The sequence below is a fragment of the Rattus norvegicus genome, chromosome 14 (genome assembly GCF_021556685.1).
Source record: "Rattus norvegicus strain SHRSP/BbbUtx chromosome 14, alternate assembly SHRSP_T2T, whole genome shotgun sequence".
Taxonomy (NCBI): Eukaryota; Metazoa; Chordata; class Mammalia; order Rodentia; family Muridae; genus Rattus; species Rattus norvegicus.
In genome coordinates, this window is record NC_141547.1 from 2,728,974 (window position 1) to 2,747,913 (window position 18,940).

Below are 18,940 nucleotides of genomic sequence, written 5' to 3' on the forward strand. Positions count from 1 at the left end.
TCGCAGTATAATAAAAGAGTTTAAATTATTTACTTGGCTGAGGACTTTACTCTATTGCAGAACCCAGAAGTGAAAATAGGTAAGAAAGTTCTGAGGACTCTTCTTATTTAGGAAGTAAAATTCACCAGAGATGAGCTGTGTACAAGTGAGGCTCAAACACTAGTTTTGTGGCTTGAAGGGGTTATTTAGCTCTGTGCTTGCTCAGTGTACAGAGGTGAGCACATTGACATCACAATTCCTACCTCTGGGGCTAGACATCCCTGCACCACCCAGAGCTTAGCGCTGTCAGAGGCCAAGAAGCTAGAACCTGTGGTGTGCCAGGCAATCTCCATGGAAGGGAAAATTCAGAGCCTATGGTGGCTTGGATGCTCAGTTGTGGGAAATAAAACATTAACTGCTCCGAGGCTGCTGTGTTTTATGCTATCCGTGCGGGTGACTTGTATGGCGGCCAAAGCTGCCACTTGAGAGTGAAGTCAATAGAAAAAAAGCACTTTGTATACTTCTTTTTATATCTACGCTAAATAACAATAGATTGTTTCAAATACAGCGGAGATCTTTATAAAGTTTTTAAACATGTACTTCTAACTGTACCGTTAGACAACCGAACACAATGTCAGGGTCTGCTTAAGGGAAATAGAGTGTAGGAAGAAGAGCTGGGGGCCAGGCACGGGCACGCTCTGGAAATACCGTGATATTCGATATCAAGTATTTATAGCAGATGTATTTCCTGACCTGGATAAAATGCTTAAACTCAGTCGTGTCGCTTACCAGTGACCTAATGGGTGCCATTTTAAGTAAGACAATGAGTAAATGGAGGTAATAAGAAAATGGAGGGCCCCAGGGCTGCAGCCTAGCTAATTCCGGGCGGTAGAGGAGCTCCCGGGTACCCCTGACCCCCAAGGGTAAGATATTTATTTAATGATTAGCGAGGCGCTGTTCAAAACCAACCACACATCTTTGAAGGAAACTGTTGGCAGGGAAGGGGACTGGGGGCTGCTGATCCATTCCTAGGCGTTTGACTAAGTCAGGCTTGGGGGGCGTTCGAAGGGCCGGGGAATCGGCGCTCGACTCAGCGACCCGGGCCAGGTGGCTGCGGCCTGGGCCAGACGCACGCCCCTCGCGTGGGCGCGTCGGGGGCTCGGTGGGCATTGGCGGGGCCGGGAGGAGGAGGGCGCGTGCGCGAAGGGAGGTGTGAGGTGGTGGGGAGTGGGGCGCGTGAGGCGAGGAAGGTGTGAGGTGGGGGGAGTGGCGCGCGTGAGGTGAGGGAGGCGTGAGGTGAGTGGGGAGTGGGCACATGGGGGGAGCGTGAGGGAGGAGCGCCGGGGGAGGGGCGCGGGGGGAGAGGGGCACGTGAGTGGAGGGGGCGCGTCGGGGGAGGGACATGTTGGAGGGAGGGGTCGCGTGGACGGACCACCGGGCGGGGCAGCTGGGCCTCCGGCGCCCCCTGCGGGCGGGCTAGCGGGCGAGCGGCTCCACGCATTCCTGTCAGGTTGCTTGGCCTGAGGCTAGCCGAGCTGGTGCTGGGGGGAGGGGCTGCCGTGGTGAGGGTGTGCGTGCGCGGCGTCTCTGTCCCGGAGCGCGGCCTGTCCGACCCTCACCTCAGGGCGTGCATGCCGTGCGGCCTGTTCTCCAGGCCTCTGTCCTTCCCTCGCGCTCCTTTGGGTGCGTGGTCCCGCAGGGTCTTCACGGAGGAAAGGTTTCTGTCTAGTCAGTTATGCGTGAACGTCTGCGCTTCTGAAATAAGTATTCATTGTTTGTTTGCAACAGGGTCCGGCTCTGTAGACCAGGCTATCCCTGCCTGGCTTCCGTCTTCCACCTCTCAAGTGTAGGGATTACTGTTGGGAGCCACTGGCGTCTGACTAAGTATGTTTTCACATGTAGAAAAATTACAAGGAACCCGCAATCCCATACTTTCATACAACGAGTAAAAATCACAGAGAATGTGGTACTAAATACGGTCAGAATTACAGAAAGGCGTGTTATTACTTCTACAAGCAATAAGCTGTACTCACAAAACAGGTTTCACTGTGGACTCCAAAAAGTACTTGAGGTGATATTCTTTAGTGAATTTTGCACTGTATTTCTGTATTACACAGTGAAACATGTTTTTTGTGGTTGTAGCCCAACCTGACCTCAGCTGAGACTGGCCTTAAATTGATCCTCCTGCTTCCACCATCCCAGGGCAGAACCACGGGACTCTGAAATAAGAACTTTGTGAGAATATCTAAACCTAAAACTTTAAAAATGTATTACCTTACATTAAAATGTAACAAGGTTTATTTTAGGGACTATTTTTTTAAGTGATTTATTTACATCATGAAAGTTCCAAACTCACCATCCTTTAGAATCTTCATGGCATGACTGACTACATGAATCTTCAGCTAGAAAAAAATAAAAATAAAAAATTTAAACTTAACAACCCGGGGAAATCAGTTGACTCAAATTGTCTTAATTTAGAATTATTTTATACCTTGATTGCTAGTGCATTCATGCATAATGAATTTTTATTCATCATCTTCTCTATGCCAGGAACTGTCCCAGGTTATTGAAACACAGTAAGAAGGAAAAAAAATAATTTTTTTTGCTTTCCAGGGAGAAAGATAAACGACTAAACACACAGTAACAATTACAGAGAAGTGTTGTAAAGAATACAAGACTGGGAAATGCACAATTTTAGATAAAGTTTTTCCCCCCATTGGAGTACATCAGAATTAAAATATCTGATAGTTTTATTCCGAACTAAAGTTACACCAACCTTTGTACAAGAAAGAGAAAAAAAATATTCTTGTTACTGTGTGTTTGGTCTTTTTTGTATGGTGTAACATTTAAACTTAATTTTAATTTGTTGTTTCATGCCTTTTTTCTACTTTCCTTTAGAAAGGAGAATTAGATCATACATGTTAGTGTTAAGATCCACTTACATTCTGAGGCAGCAGAGCTATAAAAACATGGTTTGATGACTTTTATTTTATTAATCTTTTGTTGATTAAAATGTTCCCAATCTAGACAGAAAACATTTTGCAACTTCCTGGACAATAAACACAATATTGATTAGCATGTTTCAGATAACTTTTCAAATCCTGAAATTGTTTGAGTAAATAGGTGTAAAGTTCTGCTCGTGTATTCCTGAATGATTCCTGCTTACCTTCTGCTCTGTTTTTCTTGGCTTTTGTTTATCGTGTAGTCAAATTATTTTAGACATTTATAGATTCTTCACTTGCTTTAAATTTTGCTATTTCTTTTTGTTGGTGACTGAGTGGTTAAGAAATTAAGAACAACAACAGTATCAACTAACCAGACCCCTCAGAGCCCCAGGGACTAAGCCACCAACCAAAGAGCATAGGTGGGCTGATCCACGGCCCCGATACGTACATAGCAGAGGGTTGCCTTGCTTGGCATCAGTGTGAGGGAGGCACTTGGTCCTGGGGAGGCTAGAGGGGTGAGGTGGGAGTGGGTGGGTGGTTGAGGAACACACTCATAGAGGCAAAGGGGAGGAGGGATAAAGAGGTGCTTGTGGATGGGGGATGGGGGAATTAGAAAGGAAGGAAGAAAGAAAAGAAATTGAGACGAGAAAAATAAATAAATATGGGGTGGTAAACCAACTAACTAAAACAATGAAGAACCTGCAATATCCTGGTTCATAAGAAACATTCCAAAGTCCAGACAGGACTTATCCTCCTGTGCAGTTTACCAAGAGGTGCACTTGAAGTATCCTTCCTACCCAGCTCACTCCTGCATGTGGTTTTGGTCTTTATTAGAGAAGTCTCTAACACTGGCGGCACAGTCTACCTTGGTAATGGGCTCTTTGCCATGAGATGGTGCTCTTGTAGTTTTAAAATTTTAAATTTCTGTCCTGGGGACAAATTTCCAGTGTCATCCGTCGTATAAGAAATGGAAGTGATGATTTGTCCATCTGATCTCATTGACCTACAGAACACTCATTATGTTTCAGAATTTAGAAAAATAAGGTAATAGTTGTAATGTATAGTGGGGTTGGATAATTGATGAAAAAGGAGCAAGGTATGCCTTTAACATGGTGACACACACTGAAGGACGTAGTAGAATTTGCTAGGTGTGGAAGGGAAGTACATTCTAAGCATCGGCGCAGTTGTAAGAAGGACACGTGGGAAAACGCATGAATGAACAGAGCATAGTGTGCTCCCTTGTTAAGGCGTTTAGGAATTTACAGAAGACAGTTCAGAGAATTGTTGGTGATTATATTTAAGAAAGCATTCTAGGAAATTAATGATTCTGATAGACTTGTCCAGAAATTGTTTTAGATTCCTATAAATGAACATAAACCACCTGTTTTGTATCTTATAGATTTCAGACAAAGTCTGTTTTTCAGCAATGCTGGAATCAAACGATTGCATTTTATCCATGGATTCTTTGTTTTTCAGTAGCCCAGGTGAAACTGAAAGGTAAGTAAGTGTGCCTTAAAGAAAGCTTATCTCATGTATCATTTTCAGTTTTATAATTTTAGGGACTTTCAATTTTTCACTCTGATCACTAAATAAGAAGTGAGCTGATTGATATCTCAGTTTTATGTTTAGAAAACATAGAATTCAGATATAATGGAGTAACTAAAGTTTATAATTTAAAATGTTATAGTTTGAAAACAGATTTCCTACCTGATTTGTCAGATTAAGGCCAAGATAAGTACTAGAAGTAATGATGATAAGTACTAGAAGAAATAGCTCAAGATGAGAAGGGAGACAGAATGGGCCAACAGAGTGCTGGAGGCTGGGTGTGACACACTCAGTGCAGGCAGGAAGCAGAGGTAGGAATAAAGGCTGATGCTAAAGGCCACAGCCGGAAGTGCCAATCAGTCAGACGTTTCTTATTCTCTCTCTCTCCCTCTCCCTCTCCCTCTCCCTCTCCCTCTCCCTCCCTCTCCCTCTCCCTCTCCCTCTCCCTCTCTCTCTCTCTCTCTCTCTCTCTCTCTCTCTCTGTGTGTGTGTTTGTATTATTCTGTCTTGTTGAAACTTGTTTTTACTTACTCCAATATTAAATATTGTTTGGGTACTGAAAAGGTTAGGAAAAGACTGAAAAGCCCATTTACTTAAACTATTTAAGCTACGGTTGAGATTGAATACACACGTAAGAAAAAGCCACCGGTTAATAATGTGAGTAATTCACTATTCAACCGGGACACCATGAGAGTGAAAGAGTGTATTCAGCGGGGCAAAAGGAGGGAATGGCTGAGGCAAACACTTATATTCATCCTTCTAAGGATACAAAGTCAAAACATGTTCAAGGGAAATGGCGACAGTCGTATATCCATGCAGTGAACTGTCAGACGTGGGTGATCACCTAGGCTTCTCACATTAAGGTAGAGTTTTAGATGCTTTCAGGGAATTCTACTGTTCTCTCAGCAGTAAGAGAGTAAGTGTTGATGCCAGATATTACAGAAAACTGGAAAGGATGGAGATAGGCAGGCGGAGTACTTGTAGGGGACAGTATATAGAGATTTCCTGGACTATTAGATTTATAAAGCAGAAACAGTGAGATATAATCAGAAAAGTTAATTGTGGGTAGATCGTTTTGTATGTTAAATGTTTGAATAAGAATATTGGGTGTGGGGGTTGGGGATTTAGCTCAGTGGTAGAGTGCTTGCCTAGCAAGCACAAGGCCCTGGGTTCGGTCCTCAGCTCCAGAAAAAAAAAAAAAAAGAATATTGGGTGTGTTTAAATTTAAAAACTAAAGAATTAAATTACGTAGCATTTCTTAAAGCACATATTTAAGTATGTGAAGCATTGTGCTCCGTCCTGCCAATTTCAGCAGAAATGAAGCCTATAGGTGTTTACACTCAAGATTGATTATCAGGTTTATCTATTTCTGTTTCTCTCCTTGTTTTTATCTATTATCTGTCTACATATGCATATCTGTGACAAAAGCCATGAGAAATATTATGGAGTCTGTACAAAGAAAGAAGACAACCTTTGATAACCTGTGAAAATATCTTAGAAAGTGTAGGATTCGTTCTGGGTGATGAATGAATGTAAAGCCTATAGCCTGAAACAGCACCTGGTGTATGGTATCAATAAAGAGTATGAATTGATTGATGAATGAATAGTAAAGCCTCCCTGTGTGGACAGGGAGCGAGGCAGGACAAAGTTCCAAGCAAACCAAAGGAAATATCTTTGAACAGAAAGAGGAGGCACAGAATGTATCCTCTATTTACATCCATCAGTGTTGGAAAACACCTCAGGCAATGATTTGTAAAACTGAGAGAGAGATTTGGCCCGCAGCTGGAAGCTGTGGTCTATTGATCTACTGCTTTAGGACTTTCGGAAAGATAGTATGTCCTGGTGGGATGATAGAGTAAACTTCACCTTGTGACAGAGGAAGAGGCCAGCATCTCAGTATTTCTTCAGATCCACACCTGAGTGAGCTAACTTACACCTGTGGACTCTTACCTATGGAAGTTTCACATTCTCCCACCCAAAACCTTTAACATGTGGGCCTCTGTGCACATTGGACTGATTAGTGTTGTCAACTTGACACAGTTTTGAATAGTCTGAGAATGGATTAGATTGGTCTGTGAGGATGCCTTCACGGAATTTTCATAAGACTTAGTTGAGGTACGAAGACCCACCTTGAATGAGGGCAACATCATGTCTTGGGCTGGGACCTGGACTGACTGAAAAGAGACTTTGATTAGAACAGTAACAGTAGAAATGTAAAGAAGTGATTAAGAATTATTATAAGGAAGGATTGGGAAGACCGATGTGTTTCTGTATGTAGTAAGTGGGAAATAGTGCACTGTTGTTTAGTGATTGAGAACTATTGTAAGGAAGAGTTGGGAAGACCGATGTGTTTCTGTTTATAGTAAGTGGGAAATAGTGCACTGTTGTTTAGGTTTTGCTGATTAGGAGACGGTGCCTCTAGGAAAAAATCGTAAGGGTAATTTAGTTTTGTGAGGAGACTGAGTAGTAGAGCTAGATGTCTGCCTGTAACTCATTAACTTCTTAGATTTTTCTGAAATAGTTCCTGTGTAAAAAGAGTTAACATAGGGGCACTATGCTTACAAAGGTCTACCTGCAGGATTTGGGACCAGAGTCTAAGAACTTAGCCTTCATGAAGTTCTGCACCATTAACTATAATAGTGGCTCACTGTGCATAAAGTGTTTATGCACAGTAATATGACTTAGACTGAAAACCTTCTTCTCTTCTGGAAATCTGGAATTCATGTGTCAGTTAGTGGTACTTATGTGATTAGGCTTCAATCAAAACCCTATGCACTAAATCCCTAATGAACTTTATTCCTTGGTAACACTTCATGTATCTTCTTTCAGGCCATGACTTAGGGAATTCAGTGTGCCTGAGGGACTCTAGTAGGAGAGGACCTTTGGAAACGTGTGTATGGGCTCCTCAGAAGTTGATCCTGTACCTACAAGTAGGACTATGTACTCAATTTTATGACTCATTCCGGCCTCTATTCCTGAGAGCCTTTGATCTCATCCTTACTTTCAAGTGTTCTGCCTATTGTTAGGCAGTTTGTCAGACATAGATAATGTACCATAGCTTCTTATGGGAAATGTGGGCAGAGTAGGGATGTGCTAGGTTATGAGAGGTAGAAAAGTAGCATTGCCACCTCAGAAAGCCTAACCTCCTAAGAAGAAGAGGAGGGAGAGGAGGAGGAGGGAGAGGAGGTGGAGGGAGAGGAGGAGGAAGAAGAGGAGGAGGAGGGAGAGGAGGAGGAGGGAGAGGAAGAGGGAGAGGAGGAGGAGGGAGAGGAAGAGGGAGAGGAGGAGGAGGAGGAGACGGGCAGCGATGGCAGCACCACCAACACTGGGACTGGGCAGTAATGTTTTATGGTGCTCTTTCTTCTCAGTTACATTTCCTGTCACCCTACATCTTTTGTTGTAGTTGTAAAAGAAAGGACACTTTGATTGGAACAAAAAACTTTAATCAGTATCCTTTAACAGGGTCACAGCTAAAGGACATGGAAGGAAAAGGTGTCAACTTGGGGTAACAAATTATTGAAGCTTTTAAGAAATTGCCAGTCAATTCTGTAATTGTCCTGGATTTTCTTTGATTTATGGATAGTTCTAGACCAAAAATATTTCTGTTATAGCATGAATTTTAATAGTTAAAGGAATAATGTGGAACATAATAGTGCTGACATTTACATGTTAATGGTTATAAGTGAGGTATGTCGCAAGTAATCTGTTTTATATAGCATTTTAAATCTCCAGTTTGAGAAGAGGATGAAGAGGAGTTGTAGCCGTCGTTTAGGTAGTATCCCTCCACAGCAGTGTCATCCGTCCTGTGACACATGGGGACACATTGAGAGCACTGACACAGACAAAGCAAAACCACCACAGAAAGTTTTATCTATGGGATGTTTGTAAGAGTTTGTATTTCAGTAGTGTTTAACAAATAAATGGTTTGTGATACCCCTTCCTTATAACGTATACCCACATTTTGTGTTTTATATAGCTTTCCAGTTGAGGAAAAATCACTGGATTGGTTTCTCCCTCCAGCTCCACTGATCTCAGAAATTCCAGATATTCAAGAGTTAGAGGAAGAAATTGAAAATTATAAGCTATTAGGTAAATTGTCGTGTTTCTTGTGAAGCCAAACTCATGCAGTTTATGTCAGCATAAAAAAATCCAACACATTAAACTATTAATTCCTTTTTTAAAAGAGTAAAAGTCAAAGATTTGCACATGCCCATCAAATCTCAATATCTAAAACATTCACCTTCTCTACAAACATGCACATTTACCTAGTGCATAATCACTACCTCATGTGTGCCTGCTCTTTACAAAGGTAAAAGTCTCTAAAGTGTACTTAGTGAGACCACCGAGAGTCAGAGATTATGTATAGTTTGGGATTATGCTAACCACTGTCAGGCTAGTGAGGTAGCAGAGCATGTGCTTAGCATACAGGAGGGCCTGCATCATTCCCCATACTAGAGACATTCTCCCAAGATTCTCCCATGCTTATGCTCACTGTGTGGTTCTTGTAATAGTCAAAACTTTAATATTATGACTTGTACTTTATATATGTTTGCTTATTTTAGTTTCATTACACTTACTTAGTATGCCTGTGTGTGGGGTAGGTACTCTCACTGTGTGTTTGTGGTCAGAGAGTAACTTGTAGGAATCAGTTCTCTTCTTTACCATGTAGTTCCTGGGAATAGAACTCAGGTCTTCAGGCTTGACAACAAATATTTTTACCCACTAAACCATGTCACTGGCCCTCTTTAGAAACTTGTAATTGAAATTTATCATTATTTAGAAAATTTGTTTCCATGAAGAATGCATAATAATTAATAATTAGTATATTTCTTTTCCCCTAGGAGAAAGAAAGATGCCCAATATATTAACATCAAACTTGAAGATCATTAATGAAGACACAAATTGTATTTCACCAACACAGAAATTCCATTTTCCCTATAACATACATGAACAGGATTACCTAAATTTAGGAGGATTAAATAACAATGACATGTCACATACAGCTGGCAAGCTAGTGTACGGTTCTTCTCAAAAATATAAAAACCACATGGGGGATGAGAGTCCACCGACAAAGAGTGGTCCTGGTGATGCAAAGCTGCATACTGCTGCTGAGGACAGAGAGGGCACATCAGCACTCAAAACCAGGTAACTGAGAAGTTCAGGTGTACTCGGCCATCCAATCTAACAGCAGGTGTACACTGAAAAGAAAGAACAGGTGGGGGCGGGGACAGTGACAGCGAAGGTTTATGTGGTGTGTCAGACCTGGATTCCACTCACTGGAGCTAGAGGTTCTCGCCCTTCCCCTTCGGGGCTTAAAATTTACTCTGAAGGTATGGACAGTGAATAACTAAGGCTAACTCATTAAATGTTTTGTAATATGACAGTTATTTTAACAACAGTTATTGGTATAGCAAAGATTTTCAAGCTTTTCTTATCAGTAACTTTTAATACTTAAAATTTCTGAGGAATCTCAGTTTTTGTTTAGGTGGGTTATGTCTACTAATACTTAGCCATACTGAAAGTTAAAGCTGAAATCTAAAACAAACAATGCTAAACCCACTTCTAGTTAGCCCTAAGTGTGTGTGTATACATACATATACATATACATATACATACACATACATACATACATACACACATACACACTTATACAGATATACACATATATACTGGTGGTTTGAGACAGGTTTCATTATGCAGACCTAGGTAAAATGGAACTCACTATATAGTCCAGCTTGAGCTCAAAAGTACAGAAATCCTCTGGCCTTCACCTCATTACTGGCCTTAAAGGCATATTCTAACATGTTTGGTTCTAAATGATATATTTTTGGCTACATTCCAAAATGACCCTTTTCATAAATTAGAGGATGAGTAGATTAATAGTAAAGTGACAAACCAGGGCCAGAAACTAAGTATGTATACTGTATATTCTCACATGTGTTAGCTTCCTATTGCTGTTAACATACCTGAGAAAAACAACTTGAAAACAAAGGAAAAAAAACAAAACCCTTACTTTAGCAGGCCAAACCTTTTTTTCGGAGCTGGGGACCGAACCCAGGGCCTTGCACTTCCTAGGTAAGCGCTCTACCACTGAGCTAAACCCCCAACCCCCGGAGGTTACATTTCTGATTGTATTTCTTTTTAAATTTTTTTCTCTTATTTTTTGAGATTATAATAATGTCATTTCCCTTTCCTTCCCTCCCTCTAAATCTTCCCATATACCCTTTTATGGTTTGTATATGCTTGGGCCAGGGAATGGCACAGTTAGGATGTGTGGCCTTGCTGGAGTAGGTGTGTCACTGTGGATGTGGGCTTTAATACCCTAGTCCTAGCTGTCTGGAAGTGAGTATTCTGTTAGGAGCCTGCAGAAGAAGACACAGAACTCTCCGATCCTCCTGCACCATGATGATAATGGGCTGAACCCCTGAACCTGTAAGCCAGCCCCAATTAAATGTTGTCTTTATAAGAGTTGCCTTGGTCATGGTGTCTGTTCACAGCAGTAAAATCCTAACTTGGACACCTCCTTATTCTCTTTTAAAAGCACAGCCTCTATTTTCATTAAGTGTTGTTATATATTCCTCAATACATATGCAACCTGTTGAGTCTGATTATGTACTTGTATGTGTTTTCAGAGCTGACCATTTAGTATTGAATAACCAGTTTGTGTGCTCTTGCCTGGAAAACTGTGTCCCATTCTCAGCACTCCTTAGTTGCCTTAGTTCTTTGTCTAGGATTGAGACCTCTTGGGCTCCTTCACCCCAAATCCCTGCTAGCATGTCTGTTGTCATCCTTGTTTAGCTCATGTTTCTTCAGTCATTGGTCTGACCTTCCCAGGAAACACAGTCTCACAACAAACTCCCTGATCCTTTGTGCTCTCAGTGTTCCTCTCCCCTGCTCCTCAGCTTTCCGTGAGACTCATGATTGGTTGTACTTTTCTGTAATGTCTCAGTCTGTTGCCAAGAGAAGTTTCCTCGATGAGGAGTGAGGACTACACTGATCTGTGGGCATAAGGGTTGACAAATGTTTTAAATGATATCAGGGTTATGTTAGTTTAGGAAAGTGGCAGTTGTAGGTTCTCCTCTAAGATTCATGACGTCATAGCCCTGGGTTAGGTTTCCTATAACAGCATGTTTTCTCTTCTGGTGAACAACCATCTAGAGATGTGAGACCTGCCAACAAGTGTGAGGCCACTGCTGCACCCCTAGGGTTAGCACGCCATACTGGTCATTGCTGTGGTTCGTAAGTGTCACCGCTGGCCAAGGTCGTTGGTTGCCTCCCTCCTGTGGGAGTTTGCATGGCACCTTCTGGTAACTTGAAATCTAGTTCTTAGCAAGGGAATCTTCAGGTCAGACCCACCTGTTTTTGTTTACTTTACCTCCCCTAGTTCTTTGTGTAATCATTTTTCTCTGCTATTCATACTGTGGTAGCTTTTATCTTAATACACACAGGACTATTAGCGTTTTTCTATTTCCTAAAAGGATTGGAGTTAAGGAGATTGTTATTTAAGTGATTATTACTGTATTTTCTTACTGAGGTTGTGCTTTGACTCCCTGTGCCGTATTATATATAAACCATTAACTATAAAAAACAAAGAAATAAAAATAAGCCTATCAGAATAATAGCAGATTTCTCAATAGAAGTTTAAGCAAGAGGGCATGAAATGAATCATTTCACTCTCTTTTTTTTTCCTTTTTTTTTTCTTTTTTCTTTTTTTCGGAGCTGGGGACCAAACCCAGGGCCTTGCGCTTGCTAGGCAAGCGCTCTACCACTGAGCTAAATCCCCATCCCCTTCATTTCACTCTCTTAAAGTTACTGACTGCCAGTACAGATGACTATATCCAGAAAAACTGTCTGTCATAATTGATCAAGACTTTTTACAATGAAAACAAACTAAAAAAAATCCATGCCACTAAGCACTTTGTAAGATACTTAAGGGGATTCTTTAGAAATAAACACATATAAGGTTAAAGGAAGAAAAACCACACAGGAACCGTTGTTAAGTAAATGAGGATTAGACAATCTACAAACACCACAAATCAGCAAAATGAAAGGAATCAATGCTTATCTTTCAATAATGAAATATTAATGGTATTGATTTTCTAATTAAAAGACAAATAGACTAGATCTTTTTTTTTTTTTTTTTTTTTTGGTTCTTTTTTTCGGAGCTGGGGACCGAACCCAGGGCCTTGCGCTTCCTAGGTAAGGGCTCTACCACTGAGCTAAATCCCCAGCCCCAGACTAGATCTTTAAAAAAGGATTCATTCAGAGATGGGTGTAGTGGCATGTGCCTTTAACCCTTTAACCTCCCTTTGGGAAGCTGAGGCAGGTGGGTTTCTATAAGTTCAAGGCCAGTCTGGTCTGCTAGTGAGTTTCAAAACAGGTGGAGCTACATGGGATGACGCTATCTTGAAAAGCAGACCTCATCATCATAACAGTAATAGTAGTGCTAGTAGTGGTCGTAATATGGAAGGAAAGAAAAGGGAAACAGCATCCATTGGTGCTTTTAAGAAATGCACTATACCATCAAAGACCCGTACAGCTTGGGGAGAAAGGACAGTGAATGGTATTCTAAGCAAATGGAGCTAAAAAGCAAAAAGTCATTGCCATTCTAAAATTAGAACAGATGTCTAGCCCAAATCATAAGAGATAAAAAGGCACTTCTTACCAATTAAGGAAGCAAAATATCAAGAAGATATGATTCTAAGCATAAATATTAAAAATTGAACATTAGTGCACCCAGTTTCATAAAACATTACTGGATACAAAGAAACAGATTAACCCCCCCAAAAATTATAAGTGTGTGATTTCAGTATTTCACTCTCACCAATAAATATGTCCTTCTAACAAAATATGAACAAAGAATTATATGAGTTAAATACCATCCAAGTGTCTGCCATGCAAACACTGCTGAATATACATTGTCAACAGCCAATGGAACAAATGTATAAAAATTTAAATAATTTCTTATATTTTGTCTGACCACAGTAAAATAATTGCAAATCAACAGCAAGAGAAACTAAAGAACACATACAAATGCATGGAGACCGAACAACACATGAGACAGTCCTGAGTCAAATGAAAGCAAAACACTCCTATAGGCAAATGAAAGCCCAGCACACCCAGACTGTGTGACACAGTGACAGTGGCCATGAGACAGCATAGCACACCCAGACTGTGTGACACAGTGACAGTGGCCATGAGAGGGCACAGCACACCCAGACTGTGTGACACAGTGACAGTGGCCATGAGAGGGAGGCTTATAGTTTCAGATGCCTACATAAAACAAAATAAACAAAAACATAGATAGCCTGTAACCTCCGTACTCAGAGGCAAAAGCAAGAAGATCACTAGACTTTCAAGGCCAGGCTGGGTTCCCAGGCATGTTCTAGGTTAACCGGGGCTACACAGAGAGATCACTACATCTCAAGATTACCATGAAAACCAGATTTCAAGTAAACAATGATGAACCTTAGGGCCCAGGAAGATTCGATTGACTGGGAATTATTCATATGAATGTAGCTGTGTCATCATCTTCTAGCACAGATGGCATGCTTGATAATACTGTGCTTTACCAGTGATTAGCTTTGCTGGTTAGTAATACCCTTTACAAAAGGTAGCTTCCGTGTCTGGTCATGGCCAGGGATCTGCCCAGAGAAAACACACAGACACACAGACACACAGACAGACACACACAGAGACACATACACACAACTGTTTTAAAGACAAAAATCTGGGTTCATAACCTAAAAACCGAACTAAAGCTGGAAAAGAAATATTACACTGCTGAAGGCAAGATATGAAAATGGTAGGAAAAACTGTCCTTTAGAGTGTCAGTTCTCAACCTGTGGGTTGCAACCCCTTTTTAGGGGTCACCTAAGACTATAGGAAAATACAGATATTTACATCACAATTCACAACAGTAGAACATTATAGTTATGAAGTAGTAACAAAAATAATTTTATAGTTGGGGGTCACCACAGCATGAGGAGCTGTACTTCGGGGTCACAGCATGAGGTAGGTTGAGGGCCCTCCCACCATGCAGTTGTTTAAAGACTTGCCAGGGAATTTGCCTGCTTTCTAACTTCAAACCTTTCCCTCCTCTTTCTAGTTCCTTTCTCACAACTGTGGAGATTACATACATGGCTGACTTTTCTCTCCCTAACTATAGTGAATCACCCTCAGATTGCCTTCTGTGCTCCTTTTGAATTCATCTACAAGGCCAGGACCCTCGAAGGGGACTGCATCCTATAGTGACTTGATTAGAGAAACTACTGTTACGATTTGTTTAGTGCACCCCTACCTCAGCACTTAGCTGACTTTCATTAGTTTAATTATATATCTGCTGCTGTGAATAAATTACTCCAAAGCTTACTGGCTTAAAACAACAATAAACTTTGTTAGTTTTAATGGTTTTTATGTGCTAGGAACAAGTTAATTAGTAGATTGAGCCTGGGTTCTCCCATGAAAAAGCACAATTGAGGTTTCACAAAAGGCCACAATCAAAGTCACGCTGTATATGGTTACCTGATGTTTCCCAATGATTGTTGGTTGACTTTTGTCAACTACTCGTTTTATCTGTCAAGTTGGTGTTGACGGTTGGCAGGAGTCTTCAGGGCCTCTCCACATGGGCCTCTCCAGGGTTTTAAAATGTGTTTCAGTGGTATGCTGACTAGCTCTCTATAGCATAATCTCTCCAAGAATCCTTGTGGGAGTGTCTTCATGAGCTAAGCCTCAGAAGTTACCTACTTATAGTACTACATACTAGAATGTACGTAGTGACACAGGTCAGTTCTGGCTTAGTGACTCAGTTTGTAGATCATAGATGACTGTGACTACCAGGAGACAAGGACCATTGGAGCCAACTTGGAGACGAGTTTTAGGAAAATGATTAAACTATAGTAATGGGCATTTTTAAGAGAATGATTTTACGCTAGTTTTAAAGCAAATGTTAGAAGCAGAAAACATGTGGTGGTTTATTTGTTTCAGATTATCTAGAACATGTGGCAGTGTGCAGGAATGTGACTATGCTAATGGAAATTTAAGCTTGAATTCTCATATTAGCCCAGCGAGACTCACCCAAACAAAAGTAAGCAAAGAGAAACCATGGAGCTGTAGCAATAGAAAACAGAAACTGCAGTATTCTACAGACAAATCCAAAGCAAATGATGCTTTTTCTGCTTCTGGAATTGAAAAAGACATATTCGAAGCACCATCGTTTTCTGCTGCATCTCAGCCTCGTGACATTCAAGGTGATTTTTTATTTGCTTGCCTATTCAGTTGCTTTTTATGAAAATACAAACTCATTTGCATTGCTTAGCATAAAGAAGAATACAAAATAAATAAGTTCTCTTGCCATGTTCAATCTATGCATTTCCTTATATGTTTTCTAATTTTTTGGCTCTATCTAACGTTTTTAACTGAAATGTAATGTAAATGTACAAATTTTATTGGAGCTGTTTTATGGAAATTGATAAAAATCCATATAATTATGTATTTTTTAGGCATAACCTCAAATGGCTTAGGTTCGTTGAAGGCTGTCACAGAAATCCGTATCCTTTATTTTACAATAGCCACTTTACATTTATGAAATCATATATTTAAACTATATTGTTCCATTGTACCCTTGTGTGTTTATTTTGGGTAGCATTGACAAAAAGAGGAAAATAAGTCTTTTGGGTCACGTAAGAGATACACTATGAACATCAGAGCTATTCCAAGTGTGCTCTGCAGGCTGTTCTAGTTTACTAACTGTTTTTAGGTTGTGATAATGTAAACACAGAAATCAGGTTTGTAGCCATGGCAAAACTTTGATGTATCGACTTACACTAAATACAGATCATTTCTTTTGGTAAGGTAAATAGATATAAACCACATAATGCATATAAACCACAAATGCAGCTTGTAGATTTGAGGGCATTTTACTAACTGATATTTTAGATATATTTGAAGTTTATGAAAAGTAAGTTTGTATACTAGGCATTTCTAATGTGACTACTTGAATGTATTCAGGATATTCTTGTAGTAATTAATACTCCTTCTACATCTGCAAAGCAGAAAATGAATTTCAGACAACTGAGTAGTAGTGTCTTAGATATTTTTCTATTGTTGTGATAAAACACCACAACCAAAGCAATTTATAAGAGAAAGCATTTACTTTGGCTTGTGGTTTCAGAGAGCTAAGAGTCCATCATGCAAGGGCAGAGTGACAGGCAGCAGCATGTTGGCTGGAGCAGCTAGCTGAGAGCTCGCATTTGATCTGCACGTAGAAGGCAGAGAGCCTGAGAATAGCAGCAGTCTTTTGAAACTTGAGCCCACCCGCAGTGACGTACTTCCTCCACACCTCCTAGCCCTTCCCAAATGGTTCCATAAACAGGGAACCAATGTAAGGATCCAGTAAAAGCTGGGCTGGATGGTAGCCTGCCGTGGAGCTAGAAAGTGAAGATGGAGTCACCAGAGCAGGGTGACTAGCCACAGTAGCCTAGACAGCGAGCTCCAGTTTTATTTAGCAAGAGAGCCTGCCTCAATATGTGAAGTAGAGAGCTAAGGGAAGACACGTGAGGCCAACATCTGGAGTGCCGCATACATATGCATACATATGTATTTACACTAATAGAAGAGGAACATAAGAAATAGTTCACTAATAGGCAATTAACTATATCTAATTAGACCTACATGCCCCATCTCTACGGACTAGCTCCTGTAGTACCAGAAAGTACTACACAAGCTTCCGAAGGAGGGAGGCAGGAGACCATTAGCCAGGATGGTAAGGGTGCAGTAGGGGCATGTATACCTTGGAGTCATAACAGCTCCCCAGTTGTACTTAGAACCCACTCATAAGAGGAAAATCATGCTGGCACTGGAAACATAACTAACTGCTCAGTGCTGGTGAAATCATGGATCTTAGAGGAGAACCTACAACTACCACTTTACTAAGCCCACAGAATCCCTGACCACATTCTAAACATTTGTGCTTTCACCTACAGATAAGTGTAGTTTTCACCCTTAACAAGGAAACATCTTTGTAATAGACAGAGTCCATTACAGAAAGCCACAACCAGTCAAAATGCAGATTATTGGAGTTCGATCCCAATGGATACATTATAAAACATTCCCATGCCTAAGGCTCAAAAACACTGAAAGAAGGAGGCATAAAGACTAAGAGCCAGAGAGTCAGGGCGTTTGCCATGAGAGTGCATCTCCTAATAACACTGGAAACTAAAGGATAAAGTTTGAGCAACATGACTACCCAAACGTGAGCTAAACAAGAATGACCTCAGTGAGTATGTCACAGTGATGAGGAGAAGTCCAGGGGGCCTCAGCCCTACAGAAAGAACCACAGGCAACTGAGTAAAGCTGGGAGCAGGAGAGGCGGTCTTCCCTAGGGCGGAGCACTCCAAACACTTGTCCTGTGCCAAACATCAGCCCTTGTATATGAAAACACATGTACAAGTAACATTATATGGACTGAGTAGGTTATATTTTAGAATATAATATGTATATTATATATTATTGTAATAATATACTAATTATATAACAATATATGATATAATGTATATATTATATTCCTAAATATATGCATGCAGGAACAATTAGTGAAAAGGAGGTCATGAATTTGAAGGGGGGCAGGGAGAAGTATATGAAGAGTTGGAGGGAAAAGAAAGAAGGGAGAATTATATCTCAAAAATATAATTAAAAAATATTGTCTGGTTATCTGTATGATGGACTGTTCTTTTGTTGGAAGCATTTTGATAGTTTAATGCTATCCTTTGAAGATTTTTAAAGATTTTTTTCATGTTATAGTAGCATACTTATGTGGTTCTATTGTTTAGATGTCTTTGTTAAGACTGTTGTCTAGAGTTGTTTGCATTGGTTTATTTCTTTAACAATTTAATATATCGCCAAATTCACTGGTCTTCCGTACTTTGTTATTTAAAAGTATGTGTTCAGAGTAAAAGAGAGAACAGTTTATGGATTACTTGGACACATCTATAACCAAGATCTTTTCTGCCAGTGCTCCACTTCCTTAATAAAGACTTCGAGACTTAATTATACATGAATAAATGCCTAGGTTATAAGCTTGGGCCTGTTCCTGACTAGCCTGTAACTTAGTTAACCTGTTTAGTCTATTCTATGTGTGCCACATGGTTGGCTATCTCTCCTCAGTTTCATACATCTGTCTCCTCAGAGTCTGGGCACATCTTTAGCATATTACTACCTCCCACGGTCTGTCTGTCTGTCTGTCTCTCTCTCTCTCTCTCTCTCTCTCTCTCTCTCTCTCTCTACTGGAACTCTCACCTTCTATTTCCTGCCTTTTGCTAATAAGCCATCAGTTTTTTATTAACAGGTGATGCTTCTACACAGTGCACAAGAGAGTCTCTCTACATCTTCCCATTTTAGTCCAATAAAAGGCTCTTTCTCTAATATCAATAAACTATATACAATAAGAACAATTATGGAAGCTATCAGGCAAG

General features: G+C 40.6%; 1 protein-coding gene across 10 annotated transcripts in view; it reads left to right on the forward strand.

Moving 5' to 3' along the window:
- Nucleotides 1–1,066: 1,066 nt before the first annotated feature.
- Nucleotides 1,067–18,940, forward strand: part of Hfm1 (helicase for meiosis 1) — an 82,297-nt gene continuing 64,423 nt past the window's right edge. For 2 of the 10 annotated variants that reach the window (XM_087584377.1, XM_087584381.1), the window contains exons 1-6: nt 1,194–1,275; nt 4,324–4,421; nt 8,446–8,558; nt 9,311–9,614; nt 15,456–15,718; nt 15,971–16,018. In XM_087584377.1, coding sequence (XP_087440503.1) covers nt 4,351–4,421; nt 8,446–8,558; nt 9,311–9,614; nt 15,456–15,718; nt 15,971–16,018 — 799 coding nt within the window. In that variant the 5' untranslated portion in view covers nt 1,194–1,275; nt 4,324–4,350. 10 annotated transcript variants of the gene reach the window in all.